The sequence below is a fragment of the Gallinula chloropus genome (assembly GCF_964237585.1).
Source record: "Gallinula chloropus genome assembly, chromosome: 3".
In the NCBI taxonomy this organism is placed as follows: Eukaryota; Metazoa; Chordata; class Aves; order Gruiformes; family Rallidae; genus Gallinula; species Gallinula chloropus.
In genome coordinates this window covers 99,824,221-99,845,636 of record NC_140087.1, presented here as the reverse complement: position 1 = coordinate 99,845,636, position 21,416 = coordinate 99,824,221, and the positions used below count along the sequence as shown (strand labels likewise).

The following is a 21,416-nucleotide window of genomic DNA, read 5'->3' as shown; positions in this document are numbered from 1 at the left end:
GGAAATGCAGTTAAAAACCAAAGGAAATTCATCAATCCAAAGAAGTGGAAATTTCTAGTTTCCTTTGGGAAAAAGAAATGTTATAGAATAGGAAGAAAGACAATAACACTCAAGAAACCACAGACACTTTGACTGGGAATATCTCAGAAACCTCTGAAAATGCTCTAGAAGACAATTGGTTCCTGTAAGAATGGTCTGCAAAAAGAAAAAGAGACAGGACTAGGAAACAGCAGCAAGGAAAAAAAAAAGTAAATTGTAAATTCTGAGTAAAATGTAAATTCTGAGTAATGTTTTTGGTTAGCTTTCCTAAATTCATACATGCAGTCAATGCCCACAGAAAACAACAGCCAAAAGCAAAGATCTTTATGTTACACAGTCGCAGGTGTGGCAGTGTGGTGGGGCAGTGTCACAAGCAAAGTAATTCTGCAGGACAGCGTAACATTCTTTTCAAATCCTAGTTTCTAGAAAGAGATTACCTAACCAAACTCTGGAGAAATCTGATTCATTTTGGGGGGAAAAGGTCTGACTAAGCACCTTCTTTCATGCCTATCCTTTCTGAAGAGCTTGTAGCCGTCCATTGCAGCACTCCAGTCAGGCATCATCCCACCATGTTTCTGTGATGGCAGCTAAGTCATAGCTATCACAGTGGTTTCCAGCTCCTCCTGTTTGTTGCCCATGCTGCGTGCATTGATGTAAATGCATTTGAGCTGGGCTGTCAATTTCACCCCCAATATTGGCATGCGACCTTATAGGCTCATTTCTAGTGAGTGTAGTAATATCCTCCTCCCCCTCTGAACCTAGTTTAAAGCCATCTTAATGAGCCCCACCAGCTCATGAGCAAGCATCCTTTTCCTCCTTTGAGACAGCTAGACTCCATTGGTTGCCAGCAGGCCTGGCTGCTTTTTATGTTGAAAGCTTAATTTAAATAATTTAAATACATATATTTAAAACCCTTCAGGAGTGAAAAGAAATCCTTGCTTTGATACAAAACAATGATAGATAATATAAATGAATTTTAGAAATCAACATTTCATTAATGGTGTAGTTAAATAGTTAAAGCCACTTGTGTTTTGATTTTAAAGAACTGAATATGTGTGCAAAGATTTTGGGGACCAATTTGGAAATGTGTGTATGTAGATACTGAAGAAATAAATGGAAATTTCCTTTTAAACGTTAATTAAATTACAGTACTAAAAATTTAATGCTTAACTAATGGAAACTAAAAAATGATGCATACTAATGATATGCAGACTATGCAAGCACATATTTACCTTCACAAAATGGAGAGGATCCTTCAAACTGCAACTGTGCATTCAGTTTGCAAGTTAATATATCTTGTCCAACAAGGGTGAAACCAGGATGGCACTTGTACTTCACAAAATCTCCTGAAAAGTTATTGACAAACAAGTTACACCCAAAAAATCCTCTCAAACAGAAGTATACCAAAATCTCAGATGGAAGATAAAATATATTAATAGTTTAGTTTAATTAGAATTCAAGTGAAAACATTAGAAAGATAGAGACTCTATTTTATCACCTATTTCAAAGTCATCATCTTCGGTAAACAAATCTGCATGTGGAACTGTGGGTGGAGGCTGGCACTTCTTCAGCTGATAAGCTGCAAATGTAAGTGAAAAAAAAATAAATATACACTCTTAAGAATTATTTTATCGAAAATTATTTTCCTATTCACACTTCCTAGATTCCAAAGCTGTGTTGAAGCTCATGTCTCCCAGTTACATTTTCGAAGTTAAATGTCATGACATTACATATTAGCTAAATAGATATATATGCTATGTATATATATTTCATCAGTATAGATAGTATACTACACTGCCTACATTGTTATAGATCTATTGTTGGATTGGAAGTCCTTGATGATGATTTTGCAGCTGCAAGGTTGCTGTTTCATGGAGCTGCTTTTGCAGCATGTGATAGGGCTAATGGATATAAATCACATTATTATGTAAGATTTTCTGGAAAATTTGAAATTACCTGTAACATATCTGGCATGTCATATTCATTTTTAATTTAAGCATACTCAGAGCTAATCTTTCTCAGGATACAGATATATATAAAGAAAAGACCAGCAGTAGTAACCGTAACTGTAACAGTTTTATAAATCACACACAAAGAACCAAACCACGATGCCTTTAAAACAAAACCTTTCTCTACTCTTCAAATTTGCTTCAATAAATTGTCGGCAATCTCAGAAGGGAAGTGACCAGTACAATGACTGATGTGTTTCTTGAGCAGAATGCCTAGAGCAGCTGAAGTAGTGATTTCTGGATAAAAATTCCAAAACAGAGATTTAGGATTGCGATCACAGCGCACATACTACAGAAAAAATCTCTTCATGAAACTACATCATAGTCAAGAATAAAATTTCTCATGGTAAGTTTATACTCCTATCCATTGTTTTTGAACAGCTACATTGGGAATCAGCCTTTGTCTTCCACATAAGCTTCTGTAAGCCATGACTGTAAAGCAACCTTATAAGAAGAAAAAAACCCAAACATTGAATTTTTCATTCATGAAGATTCGCATGTTTTTTTCATCCACAGATAGTGAGGAGAAAGTATGGAAATGTTCCTGTGTACGTATGTATCTCTGTGGTGAACACATAATTATTATTATCTATACATACTATTACCCTTTTTTTCTGGAGAAAACCTGAGGAAAAAGTCTTTGGAACCTGCTTAGATACTCGTAACACCATTATCTAAGAAATAAACACCAAGAATGTTTTCAGCGATTTTCAAAAAACTTAAAGCTATATTTACATGCATGTCCAGTATATATACGTCCAGATCACCGATCTAAAATATCGATCACCCATTATGTGGGCTCAAAAATGGGAAGCACTTCAATTTAGTCTCCAGAAGCCCTGTTCACAGGGTTTCCCCAGCAGTGGTCTATACCACCGCTTTGAATTCAATTAAAAGCGTGGACACGGTTCACAATGTGCACCCATGACACATTATGTTAAATACTGCTATACAAAATTAAAAAAAAAAAAAAACCAGCACAGAGAATCATAGAATCACAGAATGGTTTTGGTTGGAAGAGACCTCAAGATCATCTAGTTCCAACCCCCTGCCATGGGCAGGGACACTCTCCACTAGACTAGGTTGCCCAAAGCCCCATCCAACCTGGCCTTGAACACTGACTGGGAAGGGGCAGCCACAACCTCTCTGGGCAGCCTGTGCCAAGGCCTCACCAACCTCAGAGTAAAGAATTTCTTCCTGACATCTAATCTAAACCCTCCCTCTCTCAGCTTGAAGCCATTTCCCCTTGTCCTATCGCTGCACCCTGTTTCTGTAGTGTAGAAGTTTTCACATTTGCCTCATACGTGAAAGGTCCCTGGTTCATAACCAGGCAGAAACACCAAGAAGGCTGAGGGGGGACCTTATTGCTACCTACAACTACCTGAAAGGAGGTTGTAGGCAGATGAGTGTCAGTCTCTTCATCCAAACAATGGGTGATAGGACGAGGGGGAATGGCCTCAAGCTCCTCCAGGGCAGGTTCAGATTAGACATCAGGAAAAAAATTATTCACTGAAAGGGCTGTCAGGCATTTGAAAAGGCTGCTCAGGGAGGTGGTTGAGTCATGGGCCCTGGATGAATTTAAAAGACAGGTAGATAAGATGCTTAGGGATATGGTTTAGTAGAGGATGGGTATGGTTGGACTTGATGATCTCAAAGGTCTTTTCCAACCTAGTGATTCTATGATTCTGTGGTGAATAGTCCCTCTCACACTTTCTTGTAGGACACCTTTCAAGTATTGGTAGGCAATAATTTCGTCTCCCCAGCAGTCTTCTCTTCTTCAGGCTGAGGAAACCCAACTCTCTCAGACTGTTTTAATAGGAGAGGTATTCCAGCTGTTTGATCATCTCCGTGAATCTCATCTGGACTCAGTCCAACAGCTCTTGTCTTTTAGAGTCTGAGCTCATGTCTTTCTTGTACTGGGGATCCCAGAACTGGATGCATTACTGCAGGTGGGGTCTCAGAAATGTGGAGTAGAGGGACAGAATTACCTCCCTCAACCTGCTGGATTCATTCTTTTTTTGCTTGCTAGATTAATGCACTATGCAGTGTGTCAGAGTATGCATCTTGCCTTTTTATCATCTGAAGTCATTAACTCTGAAATACTGACTACATGCTTATGCATGTTCAGCTTAAGGCTGGAAAATGCTCTCACTGACCATTCCCTGTAGGCTGCTTCACAGGTTCTATCTTGTTATGTGGGAGCTATACATTCCCCACATGATGACTAAAGCTATGTATTTTTGTCTTTGCTTCTCAGATAAGTGCTCTAGGTTACCATGCATGCATAATTTGGGTGAATTAGTCAGAATTAAAACTAGAATGAGAATTCTAGAATGCCTAATTTGTGTGCCTTTAAGTCCAGCCTGTAGCATTGCTGGATGTAAGACTTAAAGCTGTTGTTCAATGCTCCCACACTATCCCACTTATCTTTCTGACAATAAACCCTGGGATTAGTTGGCTGGTGTGTAACTTTATTACAGAGAAGTAAATTAACTAATAAATAGACTAAAATAATTCAAAAAGTAAGAATACAATATTGGGTATTTTAACATTAAAGATAGAATTTAGTTTATACAAAGTTCACAAATGAAGGTTCTGAAGATGTGTCATTTAAAAAACTAATTTCTACTGTTATTTTTAAAAACATTTTTACAAGGTATTAAAAAACTACTTTAAAAAACCATAGTCAATTTATTTAAGAACATCCAGCACATCACAAAGTTAAGAAGCTTTTTTTGAAATACACTAATTGATGGTGGCAATTAGATGTTTTTGATATATAGCAAACTGACCATGAAAATTGAGGACAAAGAATCCTCCTGTTGAAAAATCACTGTGAAATTTGAGGAGAACTTGATTGGTGGAACTGTAAGCAGTTTCCAGAGCTGTATTCCCACTGAAAACTCCCAGCTGAGGTGAATTATGGTCAGGACCATCCCTAGGAAAGGAAACACATAAAATTAGCTGCAGAAAAAACTGTACTTAATATTTAAATTACCAGTCTCTTTTCTCTGGAAGGCAGTTAAAATTTTGTAAAAAATGTTTTTTCCTAATGGTTCAAAATCAGTTTGTTTTTATTTCTAGCAACACAGAATATTCTTTGGAAATTACAAGCCTAATATTTTTTGAGAGACTAGGAGTACTTACAATAGCTTTTATATTTCCATGCTCAAGAAGTTTATTGGTTGACTGTCATTGTCTGTTTGTTCCTCCCAAAAATTCCCATGTACCCATCAGATGAAAAAAAAATAAATCTAAATAACCTTTGTAGTCTTATCACATGTTTAAAATTTTTTGACCCAGATCCTAGAAGTCCTTAGTCATCATTAGCACATACAGAGGGGTGGAAGTTGTAAGTTATTATTGCTCTTTAAATTAATTTCAAAGACTCAAAAGTATCTCCTAAGGAAAATAAAAAAGGGGGGGGGGGGAGGAAAAAAATGGTTTTGTGTTTCTGAACAGTAAGAGAGATAGTCAAAGAGAAACACACTCCAGAAATGTCATGCTGCATTCATTTTCAGTATCATTGTGTAGAACACTCAGGCCTGAAAAGGCAGAATAAATAAATTAACAAAACCCCTCCACTTTTATAACTGAAGAATTTATTGAGCTCTGCAATATTTATTTCTGGTCTTTTTTTGTATATTACATGTCTATTACATATAATGAATCTAAACTCAATAAAAAAGCTCATGTGAGATATATATATATTCTAGAAGGCTAGAGCTGATTTAGAAAACGGTTAGCTTTTGACTTTTCACTGTCTTTAAATCAAATGGATATTTTTTCACTTCTGTTGTGTTGTTATAAAGGCAAGTAGTGACTAATTTTTGTCTATATCAAACCTATGAAGATAATCAGTTCACAGAAAAAAAAATCCAGTATATGGACAAACTGGCCCAGGTTTCATAAGAATAGATGTCATGTTTATAAATTGTATTTACAACATGTATTTTTTAAAATTCAATTAAATTATTTTTGTCATACATTTTTTCAGGATTACTCAAGTCTCCAATTTCTACTCTGGTACTAGAGACAATAAGAAAAAATATAGGTGATTTAGCATTAAAATGTATTTTATTTATTTTGCTGCCTTGAAATCAAGAAGGAAAGTAATGAATATTGAATAGGAACCTGGCAATTTACTTAGATTTCACTTTTTCAAGTCTGATTCCCAGAGAGAAAGAAAAAAGAAAAAAAAATATCCAGCTTTGATATTAGGACTTAACTCTTCATACAAAAGTGAATGGCAGGTACAAGAATGACATAAAATAACACTAAACAGCCTCCTCCCAGCAAATTGTGAGGTATAAATTGCTGATACGTCAGAAAATAACTCTTAAAGAAAAGCATGCTTGTAATTTATGGGTAATTGGGAATTGAGAGAAATAAGCTGTAAAACAGCTGCTTTAAAATCTTTGTTGAAAAATATGACAATTCAGGAATTCAGCATATACTTCAGGTAAATGTTCAAAAAGCTAACACAATTTTAGGACTTAATTGCTTAGGCAAAAAGAGAAGTTATTGACACAGTTAGATCTGTACCAATGAAGACTTTTTTATTATTATTTAACCTGCCAGGGAGGAGAACCTATGATGCACTTTAGACTCTAATTTACAGCTAATGCAGGTACCAGAGGTAGACAAATGGCAATTCATAGACAGTTATGCCTAGCAATAAACTGACTGCACTTCAGTATTGCTGTCTGGAAAAAACTTGCACAGACAGCAATAGGTACAAGATGGTGGAATAACGGGCAGATGGGAGCAGCTGACTCAGACAGAAGTTACATCCTATATTCTGTGCAAATGTGCATTTGAAATTGTTGGATATATGAGAGCACATTATGTGGGGTAAGGACCAGAGTTAACCATGATGAGAAAATATGTAACAACTTCAGCATCTTCTATGCCTGACCATAAGAATTTGGACCCTGAGAGTCTCTTATTCCAGCTGAGGACACAAAGTTGACATGGGTTTGTGGGGTAAGAAATAAAAGTTCAGAGAAGGGGAAACTACCATATGAAGCTTAAAGAGAGATATAGACGGGCTGAAATCCTGGCTAGAGAAATATAGGAAGTATGTCTTTCAGGCATATTAAGAAAACTTAAGAAAATCTTAATTATTGCATAAAGTAGTTAACTCATAATGACGTCAAAAAGTTTTGCCACAACTAACATATATTGCCTCATGCATTCATGGAATGTATAATTAAACATAATTCAGATCATCACATCAGTTTGATGACACATGGCTTCTCTTAGAAAACAGAGAGCTCAAAGAAGATCTGATTGATAAATGAGTTGGAGTTTCAAAGTACAGTTGGAACAATTTTCTTAAAGATAGTGACAAATAAGGGGAGTGGGGTGGGGTGGCAGGGGTGGTGGTGCATCTTTGGTGCTGTTCTACAGCACCTGTGACAACCTAAACAGCAAAACTAAGCAGAAATTTTAGCCTGGGACAGTGAGATCTCATAAATCAGTAAGAAAAAAAAAGAACAAAACCTCACTTTTTTTAAAAAAAAATTGCATACCAAACTGCAATGTAGTCATTCACAGGTTCAGTCTGGAGTAAGGTAAAGTTGATATAAATCCCATGGCCTGGAGGTACAATAATTAACCAAGTACAATCTTTGGAATTTGGGTATTCATCTGGAAATCCTGGGGAATACACTGTACCATTCTGAGCAGTTACATTATAGCCACAAGGAGCTGAAAAGTAAACAAATGAAAATTAGTAGAAGAAACATACTTTTTCATCTTACTAATAGAATATTAAAATGCTCCCAAGTTCTAAAAGCTCCACAGGACAAAACAATCAAGGTCTTAAAGACAGCATTTTTCCGTTATTGGCTGATCCTCAGAGACAGAAATTATTGATTTTTCTAAGAAACAATTTACCCTGATATCTTTCAGATTTTGTTTCTCAAAAACCCATAGAAATCTACTGGGAATATTGCTTTTATACAGAATTCTTGAAACTAAGCACACTTTTTAAAATAGGCACCTTTTTGATTGCATTCAGGGTTAAGAAAGAAAGAAAGAAAGAAACAAAGCTTGCATGTTTCCATACAAGACTGAACTTGAATACCATTCTGAAAAAAAAAAAGGCTGATTTTTATTTCACTACCCCAGGTAACATTACCCTTTATTTTTGACATTTTTTAGCTATGTTTAATGGCACTTCAGTTTCAGTTCATATGCTGATTATTCTTATGATGAGACAAAATGAAGACAGACACAAATGATCATACACTTGCTGAATGAAATCTGTAGGCAAATCAATGCTATGAAAAGGTGATTAATTTAACTCAAGGGTAGCAACATGAATGACATTGCAAGCCAAAACCTGGGCAGAATCAAGGAAGACTACAAAGCCCTAGGGGTGCAAACGAAAATCATTGGTGTGCAGATTATCTTTTCTCCCATTTCACCAGCTGGAGGAAAGGGGGCAGCCAGACATAAGTGTAGAATGCATATCAAATCCGGCTACATGGCTGGTGCTGTCACAAAGGGTTTGGCTTTTATGACACTGGGACATTCTTTGATAACTATAACCTGCTAGGGAGGGATGGAACACACCTGTCAAGGGAATCTTTGGAAACAGGCTAGCTAACTCGGTGAAGGACCTTTAAACTGAAGGACTTGAGATGGGAGGTCCACAGTGTCAATGCCCATGCTACCATAGCCAATTGAGGAATAAGCCAGGCCAACAAAAGCAGTGACAAATGTTCCTTAGCTGCCTCACAAGATGAAAAGCAGGTTGCCAACCACCTCAAGGGTGTGTATGACTAGGGGTCCAGACTCTTCTCAGTGGTGCCCAGTGACAGGACAAGGGGCAATGGGCACAAAGCGGAACACAAGAAGTTCTATTTGAACATGAGGAAAAACTTCTTCACTTTGAGGGTAAAACACTGGAACAGGTTGCTCAGAGAGTTTGTGGAGTCTCCTTCTCTGAAGATATTCAGAACCCACCAGGATGCAATCCTGTGCAACCTGCTCAAGGTGATCCTGCTTTAGGATGACGGTTGAAGTAGAAGATCTCCAGAGGTTCCTTCTAAATCCAGTATCAGTCTGTGATTCTATGGTCATTAGTAACATTAATGAGTTTCACTCATTAGAGTGAGACCTTAATCTCATCTGTGGGCACTTCTCATTAGCTTTTACCATAAGGCTTATGTTATTGTCAGGGTTTCTATGATTCTCCTTCATTTCTTTCACACTTTTCAACAAGTAATGGAAAATGAAAATGAAAAAGGGAAAAAAGGATGGAGTGAGAAATGCAGAAGGATGTCACATCTCCCATATGGTTTAAAGGTTCATCTGGCTAGTTGACAAGTATTGATTTTTGGAAGAATCCTTTTAGCAATCCCTGAATTTATAGGACATGTTAAGGAGGCTTTCGCCACGTCACTTTCTTTATCAATATCACTGCTAGCTAATATGATGCACTTAGCACATCTCAGAACAGACTGGCCTCTGCTCCTGAACTACAACCCTTTCGTGCCTGACAAAGCAAACGAGCTAAGGAAAATGAAGGGGTGGTTCCATCTTTCTGATTCCTCGTTGCATGTACAGGCCAAGGGCAGCTGACAGTGTCTATAAGTACTGATGATTCTATGATGAAAATGTTCTTTTTCACCATTTTTTACTTCTCCCTAATCCCTCACATTTATGCCATGTTTAGATTGCCTAGTCTCAGAAATCTAGTCTGTTCTCTTCAGATAACTCCATGTTTACAGCTAAAAGACTGCTTTGACAAGTATGTTTACTACACTCAAATATACTTCCTGACACTAATATAATGAGAAGTGGAATATCCCTTAAGTTCTATTTAAGATACAAGACTTTTCTGATGCAGTTTATACTAAATATATTTTGAGTTTATTATAGTTTGTCAGGTTTATTACTGTTGTCAGTGGTTGCATACATTTTTTATTTTGCCTCCATTATCTCTAATACTCTACAAAGAATGCAGATTGACTGTATCTCAGTAAAGATAGTCTAATTCCTCTAATGTAATTGTTAGCCATGACAGATCAATAAATTGTCTCAGAAAAAAAAAGTGTCACAGGTAACAAAACTCTAATAGAATAAGCAATACACACAGCTGATACTGTGCTTCTCCCAAAGATCCTTGAAAATCACAGGAGACAGAAAATTAGACAGAAATAAGAGACTATATTTCACTCAAGACAAAAATAGCTTTATTTTGAATAAACAAACCACCATAAATTAATGAAATTATATTGAATTTAAATGATATATATGAAGAAAAACAGATTTCTGAAATAGAAAAGAGTATAACAATATCTTCTAAACTTTCGAATGCTAGCAGTAGACCACATATTGATTTACAAATACATGAATACTATAGTATGGGCTACCATGCCTCTAATTCCAGATTCAAACTTGTGCACAGAAGGACAGTAAATATTTTTAAAGGTGTTCAAATCTAGTATAGTCAGTTATTGACAGCTATATGTGTTATGCAAAGACAGCAATGATGTATCATTAGAACAATCTGATTGCCTAATAGGAAGTCCTCCAGTGCCAGACTACATTTCTGAATCTGTGCATCCTGCTCATTTCCTCTCTGTTCAAAATGCCCATACTAGAATCTGGTTGATAACTATTTAACCCCTTTATTGTATGCATTTCCATAACTGTTCATGGTACATATATATCCCAACCCCTGTTTGATGTAACTATTTGCCTTAAAGAAATAGGGATAGCTGCTTCAAAGTACCATGATCTAGAATGAAGTAGGGGAAATCTATATGGGCATGAAAAGACTCATGAGTATAGGGAGTATTTGATGGTACAGGGAAGCTTGTACTGTGAAACTTCATATAAATTCTTCTACCTCAAGGACAACAAGGAGACTTATGAACCCTGGTATGCCCATCCTCATTCTGATGATACAGGAAGTTCATTCCTGTCTTCTGTTCTCGGTTGGATAGAATTAATATTTTTAATTGTAGCTGGTAGAGTGGTGTGCTATGCATTTATTATGAGACAAATGCTGAGAACACCGTGATATTTTAGTTGTTGCTAAGTAGTGCTTACATTAAGTCAAGGATTTTTCAGCTTCTCATGCTCTACCAACTAAGAAGGCTGGAGCTGCAGAAGAAGCTGGGAGAGGGCACATCCAGGTCAAAACTAGCCAAAGGGATGTTCTATACCATATAATGTCATGTTTGGCATGTAAGTGGGAGGAAATCTGTTGGGACTACTTCTCAGGGACTGGTTGGGCATCAGTCAGCAAGTGGTGAGCAACTGCATTGTGGATCACTTGTTTTGCCTTTTTTCTCTTTGTTCTCTCTCCTATTAAACTGTCTTTACCTCAACTCATGAGGTTGGTTTTTGGTTTAGTTTGGTTTGTATTTTTCTTTTGTATTGTTGGGTTATTTTTCTCCGACATCTTCACGGGAGGGAAAGAGGGAATGGCTGTGTGTTATTTAGGTACCTGCTGGGTTGAACCACAACACCATGTAAGAAAATCTATAAAATGGTAATTTGTGCTATAAAAATCTAAACAACTCCTAATGTAGATAGACTTCATGTCATTCAAAGCTTAATTAGTGAGAAAAGAGGGACAGTAGGCACATACAGTACCACAAAAATGCTATGGAGGAAATCAAGATAATGTTAAGGCATATGAGTCAAAAATCTTGACCTAGGATAAGGAAGAAAGGAAGAAGAGGTGTATGATCTATATAAAACCAAAAAGTTTTGAACTTCGAAATTAGGAGCCTGCATTTCCAAACGATTCTAAAAACAGTGTTAAAGATTCTGCTTGGCAAATTTCACAGGCTTTGGAAGGTCCCTACTGAAGTTTTAGTGCCGAAGTGCTGTAATACTTGCTAGCAAAGACACTCGGGGTATCTTCTGTTTCTTTGACTCAGGAAATTAACTTCTCCGTATGTTCCAAAATCAGGGAAATCCCACAGAGCATTAACTTGATTAGGGAAAGGTGAAGCACCTTATTAAACATGCAGGAAAGCCTTTAGTTTCATGACATTAAAAAAAAAAAAAAAAAGAAAGAAAAGGAGAGAGTGCTTTATTACAAACCAGGATAATGAAGCAGAATGAGTTGTGATATTGATTCCACTTCTTGTCAAGTGAGGAGGCCAGATTATTTCTCAAAGGTGAATGACATAGTGGCTAGCTTTTTCAACTATCCTATCACTTTAACTTATGCAATTTATTCTCATATCTTATGAAGATATCAGTAGGATTATCCCAAATGTCAAAGATTACTAATAAGAAATAGTAATAAAAAGAATGTAATATAGCTAGAAAAATGCCTAATAACAGTACAACAGCATTCAATGAAGCACTACAAAATACAGCAACTATGTGAACAGTTTTCAAAGAGAACAGAGATTATAATGTGTGGAAATCTAAGAATCGAACATACACAAAACAATGTATTTTGTGTCTCTGAAATTAATGTTTGTTAAAATTCATTTTCATTAGTAAGCTAAAATTAGATAGGGAGAATATGGATTTGGTATCCTAAATATCTTTATTCTAGGAGTTCAAAGAGTATATGTCAACCTTAATGTGAAGGGGAAAACCCCCATATATTCTTTTATCTTTTTATGACCTTTAAATAATTTTCTTTCTCTATTATGCAGGATAATATGGCACATTGTAGCTAACCAGCAGAAGATATCATAATGGGTTATAAAAACCTGTATCAACAGGCAGCAAGACTTAGAAGAACAAAATTGGACCTGTTGTTTGTAAACAGAGAAGGCCTAGTGGGGGATGTGAAGGTTAGAGGACACCTGGGGCATAGTGATCATGAGCTGATAGAATTCTTAGTACTGGGAGAAGTGAGAAAGGGAGACACCAGAACAAGCGCATTAGACTTCCGTAGGGCTGACTTTTGACTATTCAGAAAGCTGCTCAGTAAGATTCCATGGGAGGCAGACCTTGAGGGCAAAGGAACCCAAGAGGTTTGGTTGCTCCTCAAGAAGGAAATCTTGGTCGCACAAGAACAGGCTGTCCCAGTCTATCGGAAGAGGAGTCAGCGAGGAAGGAAGCCAGCTTGGCTGAGTGGAGAGATCCAGGAAGATCTTCGGGAAAAGAGGGGAAAATATGAGCTTTGGAAGAAGGGGCAGGTGTCTTGGGATGACTATAGGAATTTAGTGAGATCATATAGGGAGAAAGTCAGAAGGGCTAAAGCTGAACTGGGACTCAGACTGGACAGTTCTGTAAAAGATAATAAAAAGTCCTTCTATAGGTATATTAACAGTAAGAGGAGGGTCAAGGAGAATCTCCAGCCCTTATTGGATACTGAGGGAACATTAGTGACAAGGGATGAGGACAAGGCTGAGGTCCTTAATTCCTTCTTTTGCTCAGTCTTTAATAGTAAAGATGGATATTCCCTGAGTACTCATACTCAGGAACTGGTTGACAGAGAGGGGAAGAATAGCAAAATTCCCATGGTTCATGAGGAAACGATTAGCGACCTACTTGGCCAGTTAGATACCAAGTCAATGGAACCAGATGGGATTCACCCGAGGGTGCTGAGAGAGCTGTCAGATGTGCTTGCCAAACCCCTTTCCATCATCTATCAGCAATCCTGGCAGAATGGGGAAGTTCCACTCAACTGGAGGCTGGCAGATGTTACCCCCATAAGAAGGTCAGAAGGAGGATCCGGGGAACTACAGGCCTGTCAGTCTGACCTCAGTTCCGGGGAAGATCATGGAGAGGGTCATCTTGGGAGCTATCATGCAGCACATGCATGATGGCCAGGGGATCAGGCCTAGTTAACATGGGTTTACAAAAGGTAGATCCTGTCAAATTAACCTGATCACCTTCTAGGACAAGGTGACCCACTTAATGGACATGGGGCAGGCTGTGGATGTGGTCTACCTGGACTTCAGTAAAGCCTTTGACATGGTTTCTCACAGCATTCTGACTGAGAAACTGGCTGCCACTGGCCTTGACAGGTGGACCCTCAGCTGGGTTAAAAACGGACTGGATGGCTGGGCCCAAAGGGTGGTGGTGAATGGAACAAAATCCAGCTGGAGGTCATGAGGGTCATCCCCCAGGGCTCAGTCCTGGGTCCAGTCCTGTTCAACATCTTTATCAATGACCTCAATGAAGGGATTGAATGCTCGCTCAGTAAGTTTGCAGATGACACTAAACTAGGAGGAAGTGTTGATCTGCCTGAGGTTAGGGAGGCTCTTCAGAGGGATTTGAACAGATTGGACTGATGGGCTGAGACCAACGGTTTTTTTTTGGCTTGAATTCCTTCACAGCCTTTTCTGGTTTCACTAAAGTATAAGCTATTGTGTGGTTTGTGTAGAGAAGCATCTATCTGATCTTTCAAGATCAGTGATACTGAACGTACATTCTGCAGTGAAAACCTGTAGCACCATTAGCCTCTTGTTATGTTGGAAATAATTTATTTCAATCTATTTTATATCTTCTTATCTGGTTAATATCTGTGACACCACTTCTTTTCTACATAATGGCTCCCAAATTGTGTCATAATATCTTGTACAAGTCTTTAACAAAGTCTCTAAAGGCCTAAAGGAATTTTGTTTCTGCACTTGTATTTTTTAGATGAAAGACCAAGTAAAAACATTGCATTTGAAAATTTTGTAAGTCACACTATGCACTGCCCCCCAAATCAAAAAAGAAGGAAAAAAAAATCACATGAAGATTTGTGAGTTCTCATAATCAATACAACTGACAGATATTAATAGGAACAATATATCACTGCTGAGGAACAGAGGTCATGAAATATTTATGATTTATAAAGCCAGATACTTCTCTGACTTTAACTGCCTACAGTACAGATTAGGATAAAGGTGCAGTTCTTCAGCAAACACACATGCACGCACAAGCAAGTAAAGAAAAACTCAGAAAGTTTTGTCAGTTTGGAGCAAAGGTGCTACCAGAAATTTACCTTCACATCTGGGGAAATGATAGTTCCAATTCCTGTTGATTCCATGTTGGCATGTGAGAACAGGCTGACCCCTCAAAACATATCCAGGATAGCATTCAAATGATACTGACTGACCCACACTGTAATCTGAGTTGACTATATATCCATTTAAAAAAGGAGGAGGATCGGGACAGTTCTGTAACTCATAAGCTGGAAGAGAACAGAAGTACTTTTTATTATGTCATCAGCTTCCTACAGTAAGATTTAATAAAAATTATGCAATGCATTCCATAATAGGTAAACACTGCAATGCCAAACACCAGTAATAATGATTAACATATAATAAATCAACCATTTTGATGATCCAGGTCAAAAAAAATTAGCTCTAGAGACAGAGAGGCATAGAATTGCCACCTACATCAGGCACTTAGAGAGGAAATTCAAATAGACATTGGACACAGGGCATGACGATGGAATAATGTGGTTTAGTGGTTCATGTTGAAGCTTCAGATCAGGATATTATATAAATAGCATCCTTATTTTTTAAAAAATATTCTAGGCTCAGACCTAGTATCTATGATATTCTGAAATGCAATAGTTTTAAAATAAGACATTTTAACTGACATACACTGAATTAATTTAATAAATAAAGATGGATATACTTAATGTTTAACTGAAATAATTTCATAAATTTTTCAAATTTTCATAATTTGAAACATTTTGCTCAATGTTAAATTTGTATGTTAAGTCTGAATGTAAAAAAAAAAATAATGTTGTTCTGAAGGCACCAACAGTGAATCAAAATCTTGCACACAGTAATAATAGTTTATTTGAAAAATTTAATAGGTAGCTGGAGATTATAAATTATCACATAGTTTTTCAAATAATATTTTCCTGAAATATAACTGTATTCATTAAAATTGCCTGTTGTCCATTTACACAGTGCAAAATCTGAATTTAAAAAAATGAATATATAAGTATATTTATACAACTAATGGCAACAGAACATGAGAAGTTTTTTTCTGGTAACACTCGTACTCGTTCATGACATTCTCTGTGTCATGTACTAGGAACAGATGCAACTGCAGCACAACGAGAAAAGAGTTTTGCAGCACTCTGAGCATTATATTGCAGTTTGTTCATTACTTGCATCAATAAAATTGTACAACTTCAATAATAAATCATTGCATAACTAATCACAGCAATTGTTTAAATGTGTTCTCACATTTAAACACTACAGAAAGTATTGTAGTAAGATATGACAAAGTCATTTGTGCTACAGAATTTTAGGAGATATGACAGCTTTGCAATCAATTGGGTTTTTAAACTTATATTGAGATAAAATACAAAATGTAACAAATATTACATAATTATATTAGATACAATTTATTAAAATATGAAAAAAATCACCTAACCAAAAAAATCCCAGTCAGAACAGAATTAATGAAAAACTATAAAGTCACATCATCAGCAAGATCTAGAAAACTGACAGAAGTCTACCAAGGAAAAAAATCCCTCCACATGTATCTCCATAGAAAAAATTGCATTAATGATTCACCATATTTTATGTTGAGTTTTACGTTTTAGAAGGCCTCAAAGTATTATTCAATTAAACATATTTAATTCACACAAAATAGTTTGAAGATATTATGTGGAAGTTTTCATTAATAAGATTTACTAAGATTTAAAGATAATTTAAAACTACATGTTTCCGTATTGAAGATGTATTTCTTTAGAAGATTTAAATGATAAATAGCTCCATGATAATAGTAAATATGCATTTTTAAAAAATGCTATTTAGAATAATTCACAAACAACTTGACATGGATTAGATAGCAAGTAACTGTCATTTAAGAAATAATTATTGTGAAAAAGAATGCCCTGCTTTCTCTAAGTGTTCCCTTCAGAGTTATGAAATACTTCTGTCAGGAGACAAGGAAGTTCGAGTAAGAGCTATAGCACCAGTAAACTTTATACTAACATTTGATGGTAAATACAAGCCCTAAAAATGCAGTAAGAGAGAGAAAAAGCATATTCTTGAACAATGTCTTTTGCTATTTTTTTCAAAGCTAATTACTACAAATGGACATATTCATCCTAGAGGTATATAATTATTAACAATCAGATTATTTAAAGAGGACATTTCAAAAAGATTAAGCTAAACATATAACTTAGGTGTGCTTAACTGCTTATTGAAATTTGTAGTTAATTGTTCACTGAAGTACCCCTACTTTAATTAGTTTTTTTAGCCATTACTGATTATAGTCATGCTATGGAACAGAGAAGGTCTATTTTAAGAATGCCTTTTCCTAATTCATTCAGTGAATCCAGAATCCAGGGTTTGTAACATTACAAAGATGAAAGAGATGTAGAGGTACCACAAACATTCTGAAATCCTCTAATGAATCAGACTCACCTTCTCCCAGATAACAAAAAATAAGAAAAGAAAATTAAAACATAACAATCAGAATTAATTGCTACTGGAAAGGAAATACAAAAATCTTTATTCTCCCTTATTTGAATAGTTCATTAAAATTTGGAGCTAAATCTAGTAATAGCTCATTAATTTTTAATACTATTATTATTCCTGCTATCATTATTCACATAGTACTACTACAGATAGTATAACTATTATATTAGGATTATCAACATTTTAAAACAAGATATAGTGGTAGAAATAATAAGAGTATAGGACATATGAAAATTAGTATATTAAATTATATAAAAAGCTACTTAGCAAATTATATAAAAAATATGTTAAAGGCTTGTTTGGGGGATCTTATTCATGTGTTTAACAAGGTGGATCACTGAATTGCCCAAAAGTTACAATGTTTTGGAACAATGACTATAAATATCGGAACTTTTAAATTTTTATTGTACATCCTTTTAAGGAGCTAAAACCTTCCTTACTGGTTAATTGATTGAATATACAGCATTCATAGGTTACATTTTAAATGTGCTTAATATGGTCTCTGATTTTTTTCAGTTAGTCTTAAAAATTCATTTCAGAAGAAAACTTCTTTACATGAGAATAAAACACAGGAGCAGCTCAGGTGAAAGAGGAAATCCTGAAAGAATATCAACAGTTCTCCATTCCTCTAATTTGCACAACATTCATTAACGTCTTTTGGACTGTCAATGGAAAAAAATAAAGCCAACCTATTAAAATTCTACTTACTGTTTATTCAGAGCTGCACTTGCTTTTCTCCTTTTGTAAGAAACTTTTGCATTTGTTCTGGTATTTGTTTTAGTAAGAACAGAATCTCTGCCTAATGCAGATTACTGTAAAATTGATGGTCAGTCAAAATTCAAATTTCAGTGAGGGGTGAAATAATTTGCACATGAGCAGAGCAGAGTTTAATTTTTTTTCTTTTAAAGTGTAAAATATGAAGACACTCTCTGCATTTGGCTTCTGGTATAAAACCTATGTATGACTCATAAATTAATGAAGCAACTATAAGTTAAGTGATCCATTTGACTATGACATTATGATTTATAGGTCGCTAAGGGAATATGGTTTATAGTTTTAATATAAATATGAATTATATCCTTCTCTGTTCTTTTGATATGTGCAACAACTTTACCTGATTTAACAGAACAATTCATTATTCAGTCATCGCTATCAAATATTGCCCACAAATCTCAAATGTCGTACCTCACAAAGAAAACTTTTTTAATGAATGTCATGCCCAAAGACTTGCTTGGCATTGAGCTTTAAAAAATGCCATACCATTTCACAGAAGAAAAAACTCTAGTGAGATCCTGAAAGGAAGGCTAATGTAAAGGAAACCTGAGAAAAAGATTTAATTCCAGTGCCAGCAGCAGTCAAATACTTGAATTTTAAAATGATCTCGTATTGACATTTGGCATTTCTTTGTGCAATATATTTTCCACTGGCAAGAAAAGAGTGTAAATCACAAAAGAAATATAATTGATCTTCGGCTATCTTGTTTTTATGATTAAATTCTTACATTAAGAAGGTGACTTAGTGCTTTTGCAAGTACCACACATATATATAACACTTCAACATGGAAATAATTACAGAGAAATTGCATTAGCAGAGACTTGAGCATGCAAACACTCAAGTGATAGGAAAGCTCACAATTAAGCCTATTTAAAACTTTCATTTAGTCTTATTGTACGTTACTCCAGTATCATGTTGTGTATAACTACAGACTCAAGAACAAAATCCAGTTCTCAAGACTAGACTGGAGTAGAATAGCATGGGCTGGGTTGGCTTGAAAAGGACTTTAAAAGATCATCTCATTCCAATGCCCTTGCCATGAACATGGACATATTGCACTAGATCAGCCCCATGCAACCTGAGTTTGAATACTTCCAGAGATGAAGCATCCACAGCTTGTCTAGAGAAACTGTTCAGTGCTTGTCCACCCTCCTCTTAAAAGATTTCTTTCTTATGCCTTTCTTTTCCCCCTTGTCTGTCATTAAAGGCCTTGGTTAAAAGTCTCCATATTTCTTACAAGCCTCTTCATGGTATTGAAAAGCCACACTAAGGTCTCCCTGAAGCCTTCTCTTCTCCAGGCAGAACAAATGCAACTCTCCCAGCCTTTCCTCATATGAGAGGTGTTACAGGCATATCATTACTTTTATAGCCTTCCTCTGGAACTGCCCTAACAGGTACATGTCTTGTGCTGGAAGTGCCAGACCTGGATGCAGTACCCCAAGGGGGGTGTAATGAGAGAGAAGCAGAGGGGTTAATTCACTTTCCTTGAACTGCTGGCTACACTTTTTATGGAAGCCTAGGATATTATATGCTTTGCTGCTGCCTGGGATAGGGCTGGCAATTTGGAGCCATACTTATTGCCTTAGGCACCAAAGGACATAGTTTTTCCAAATGCAATGACTCAGAATTAGTCACAAAAAATGACTTAATTTTGTTACACGAATTAGAAAATAATTTGCTATACATTCCCCACCCCAAAGATCTTATTTCTATTAGTATTCCTCTCCACTCCTGCACCCCCCTCCCCCCCCCAAACCACAATCTGAAATAATTTTAGAAATATGGTAGTTTTTCAACACTCCTTTTTTCATTCCAGGGTTCCTATGACTCAGAAGCTCAATCAGAATTACCTTTATGCTAGATATGTGTATGTTTGATAGTATGCTTCAGTTTATTAAAGTGCAATTGAACTTTTTTCTGTGTTCTCTGTTACATATTGTTCTCCAAGTCCAGGAGGGTAAGATTCCAACCTTATATTCAGCTTTATGCTGCTATATTGAAATTCAGAACCGAGCAAAAATGCTTAGACTTCCAGTACTAGGAACTATGATTCTCCTAGAAAAAATAAACCAGAATATTTTACTGGCTTTCCCTAAAGAAACCCTAGTCCTGCAGGGAATGCTACGTGGAAGAAAGATGTTACAGAAATTTTGAATGTCTGAAGTAACAATCATAATATAAATAGGGATTAAAAACCACAAATATGTTTTACCAACAGTTAGACAAACTGTATTCTGTGTACTAAATTCTGTTAAAAATCTTTTAGAGGCCATAAAAGTGATTTATTTATTCTGACCAGCATCCTGAGCTTGTAATTAGCAAACTTGGCTTGCCAATCAAACTTCTGTGACAATTCTTCCTCCCTCAGACCTAGTGTGCATAGGCTGTTTACATCTAGAGACAGATGTGACAGTCTCAGAAACTCCAGATTGCAATCAAATACAATTTATTTTTCTCAGCATTTCTGGTTGCTTCATGGTTTTGCTGCCTTTCATAGGTGGGAAAACCACAGGAGTGACAACAAAGAGAAAACCTTTCTCAATGCTTCTGGTTTTTTATTAAACAGTATAATACTATTTTAACAACAGAAAACTTGGTGCTATTTTTCAAGTCAGCCAATTTTAAAGTCCTCTCATTATCTTACAAATAAAACCCACCATTCTAATAAAGGTAAGCAGTATATTACTTCTGATAAAAAGTGGAACAAAAGGTTTTACAGCACACACAAAAATTCAGTAACTCAAATCACGGACATGATGTTGCCCCCACCATTCCTTATGCAGTACAGTCATAAAGCTGAACGCATAACAAAACATGAAATCAGACCACAAAACAAGGAGCTGACCCACACTGTTACTCAGAGCTGTAACTTCCCAAGGGTTCTGCTAAGGAGACAAACTTTTTACTATGTTCAGAAACATATAGTACCTAAGTGATTTAGGTTCTATATTCAAATCCTGTGCTGTGAGACTTCATAGAATAGTGCTTAAGATGCATCACTATTTTTCCCCTTGAAAGCATGAGAAGCAAATATTTTACTGTTCTCAATAGTGCTTAAAATGCATTACTATTTTTCCCCTTGAAAGCATGAGAAGCAAATATTTTACTGTTCTCCATGTGCGTACACTTTTCTTCCTCCTAAAAATAATGTGCCCAGAGAACAATCCCAGGTTATACAGTTTCAATCTCCAAAGTATTTTTCTGTTGTCAGAAA

At 36.1% G+C, this 21,416-nt stretch overlaps 1 protein-coding gene across 1 annotated transcript in view; it reads right to left on the bottom strand.

Moving 5' to 3' along the window:
• The window catches only part of CSMD1 (CUB and Sushi multiple domains 1), a gene marked incomplete at both ends in the record, with an annotated part of 1,089,811 nt that overhangs the window by 108,148 nt on the left and 960,247 nt on the right, over positions 1–21,416 (bottom strand). The window contains 5 exons of the mRNA XM_084261313.1: positions 1,272–1,385; positions 1,538–1,618; positions 4,841–4,986; positions 7,583–7,760; positions 14,980–15,168. Coding sequence (XP_084117439.1) covers positions 1,272–1,385; positions 1,538–1,618; positions 4,841–4,986; positions 7,583–7,760; positions 14,980–15,168 — 708 coding nt within the window. The remainder of the gene's footprint in view (positions 1–1,271; positions 1,386–1,537; positions 1,619–4,840; positions 4,987–7,582; positions 7,761–14,979; positions 15,169–21,416) is intronic.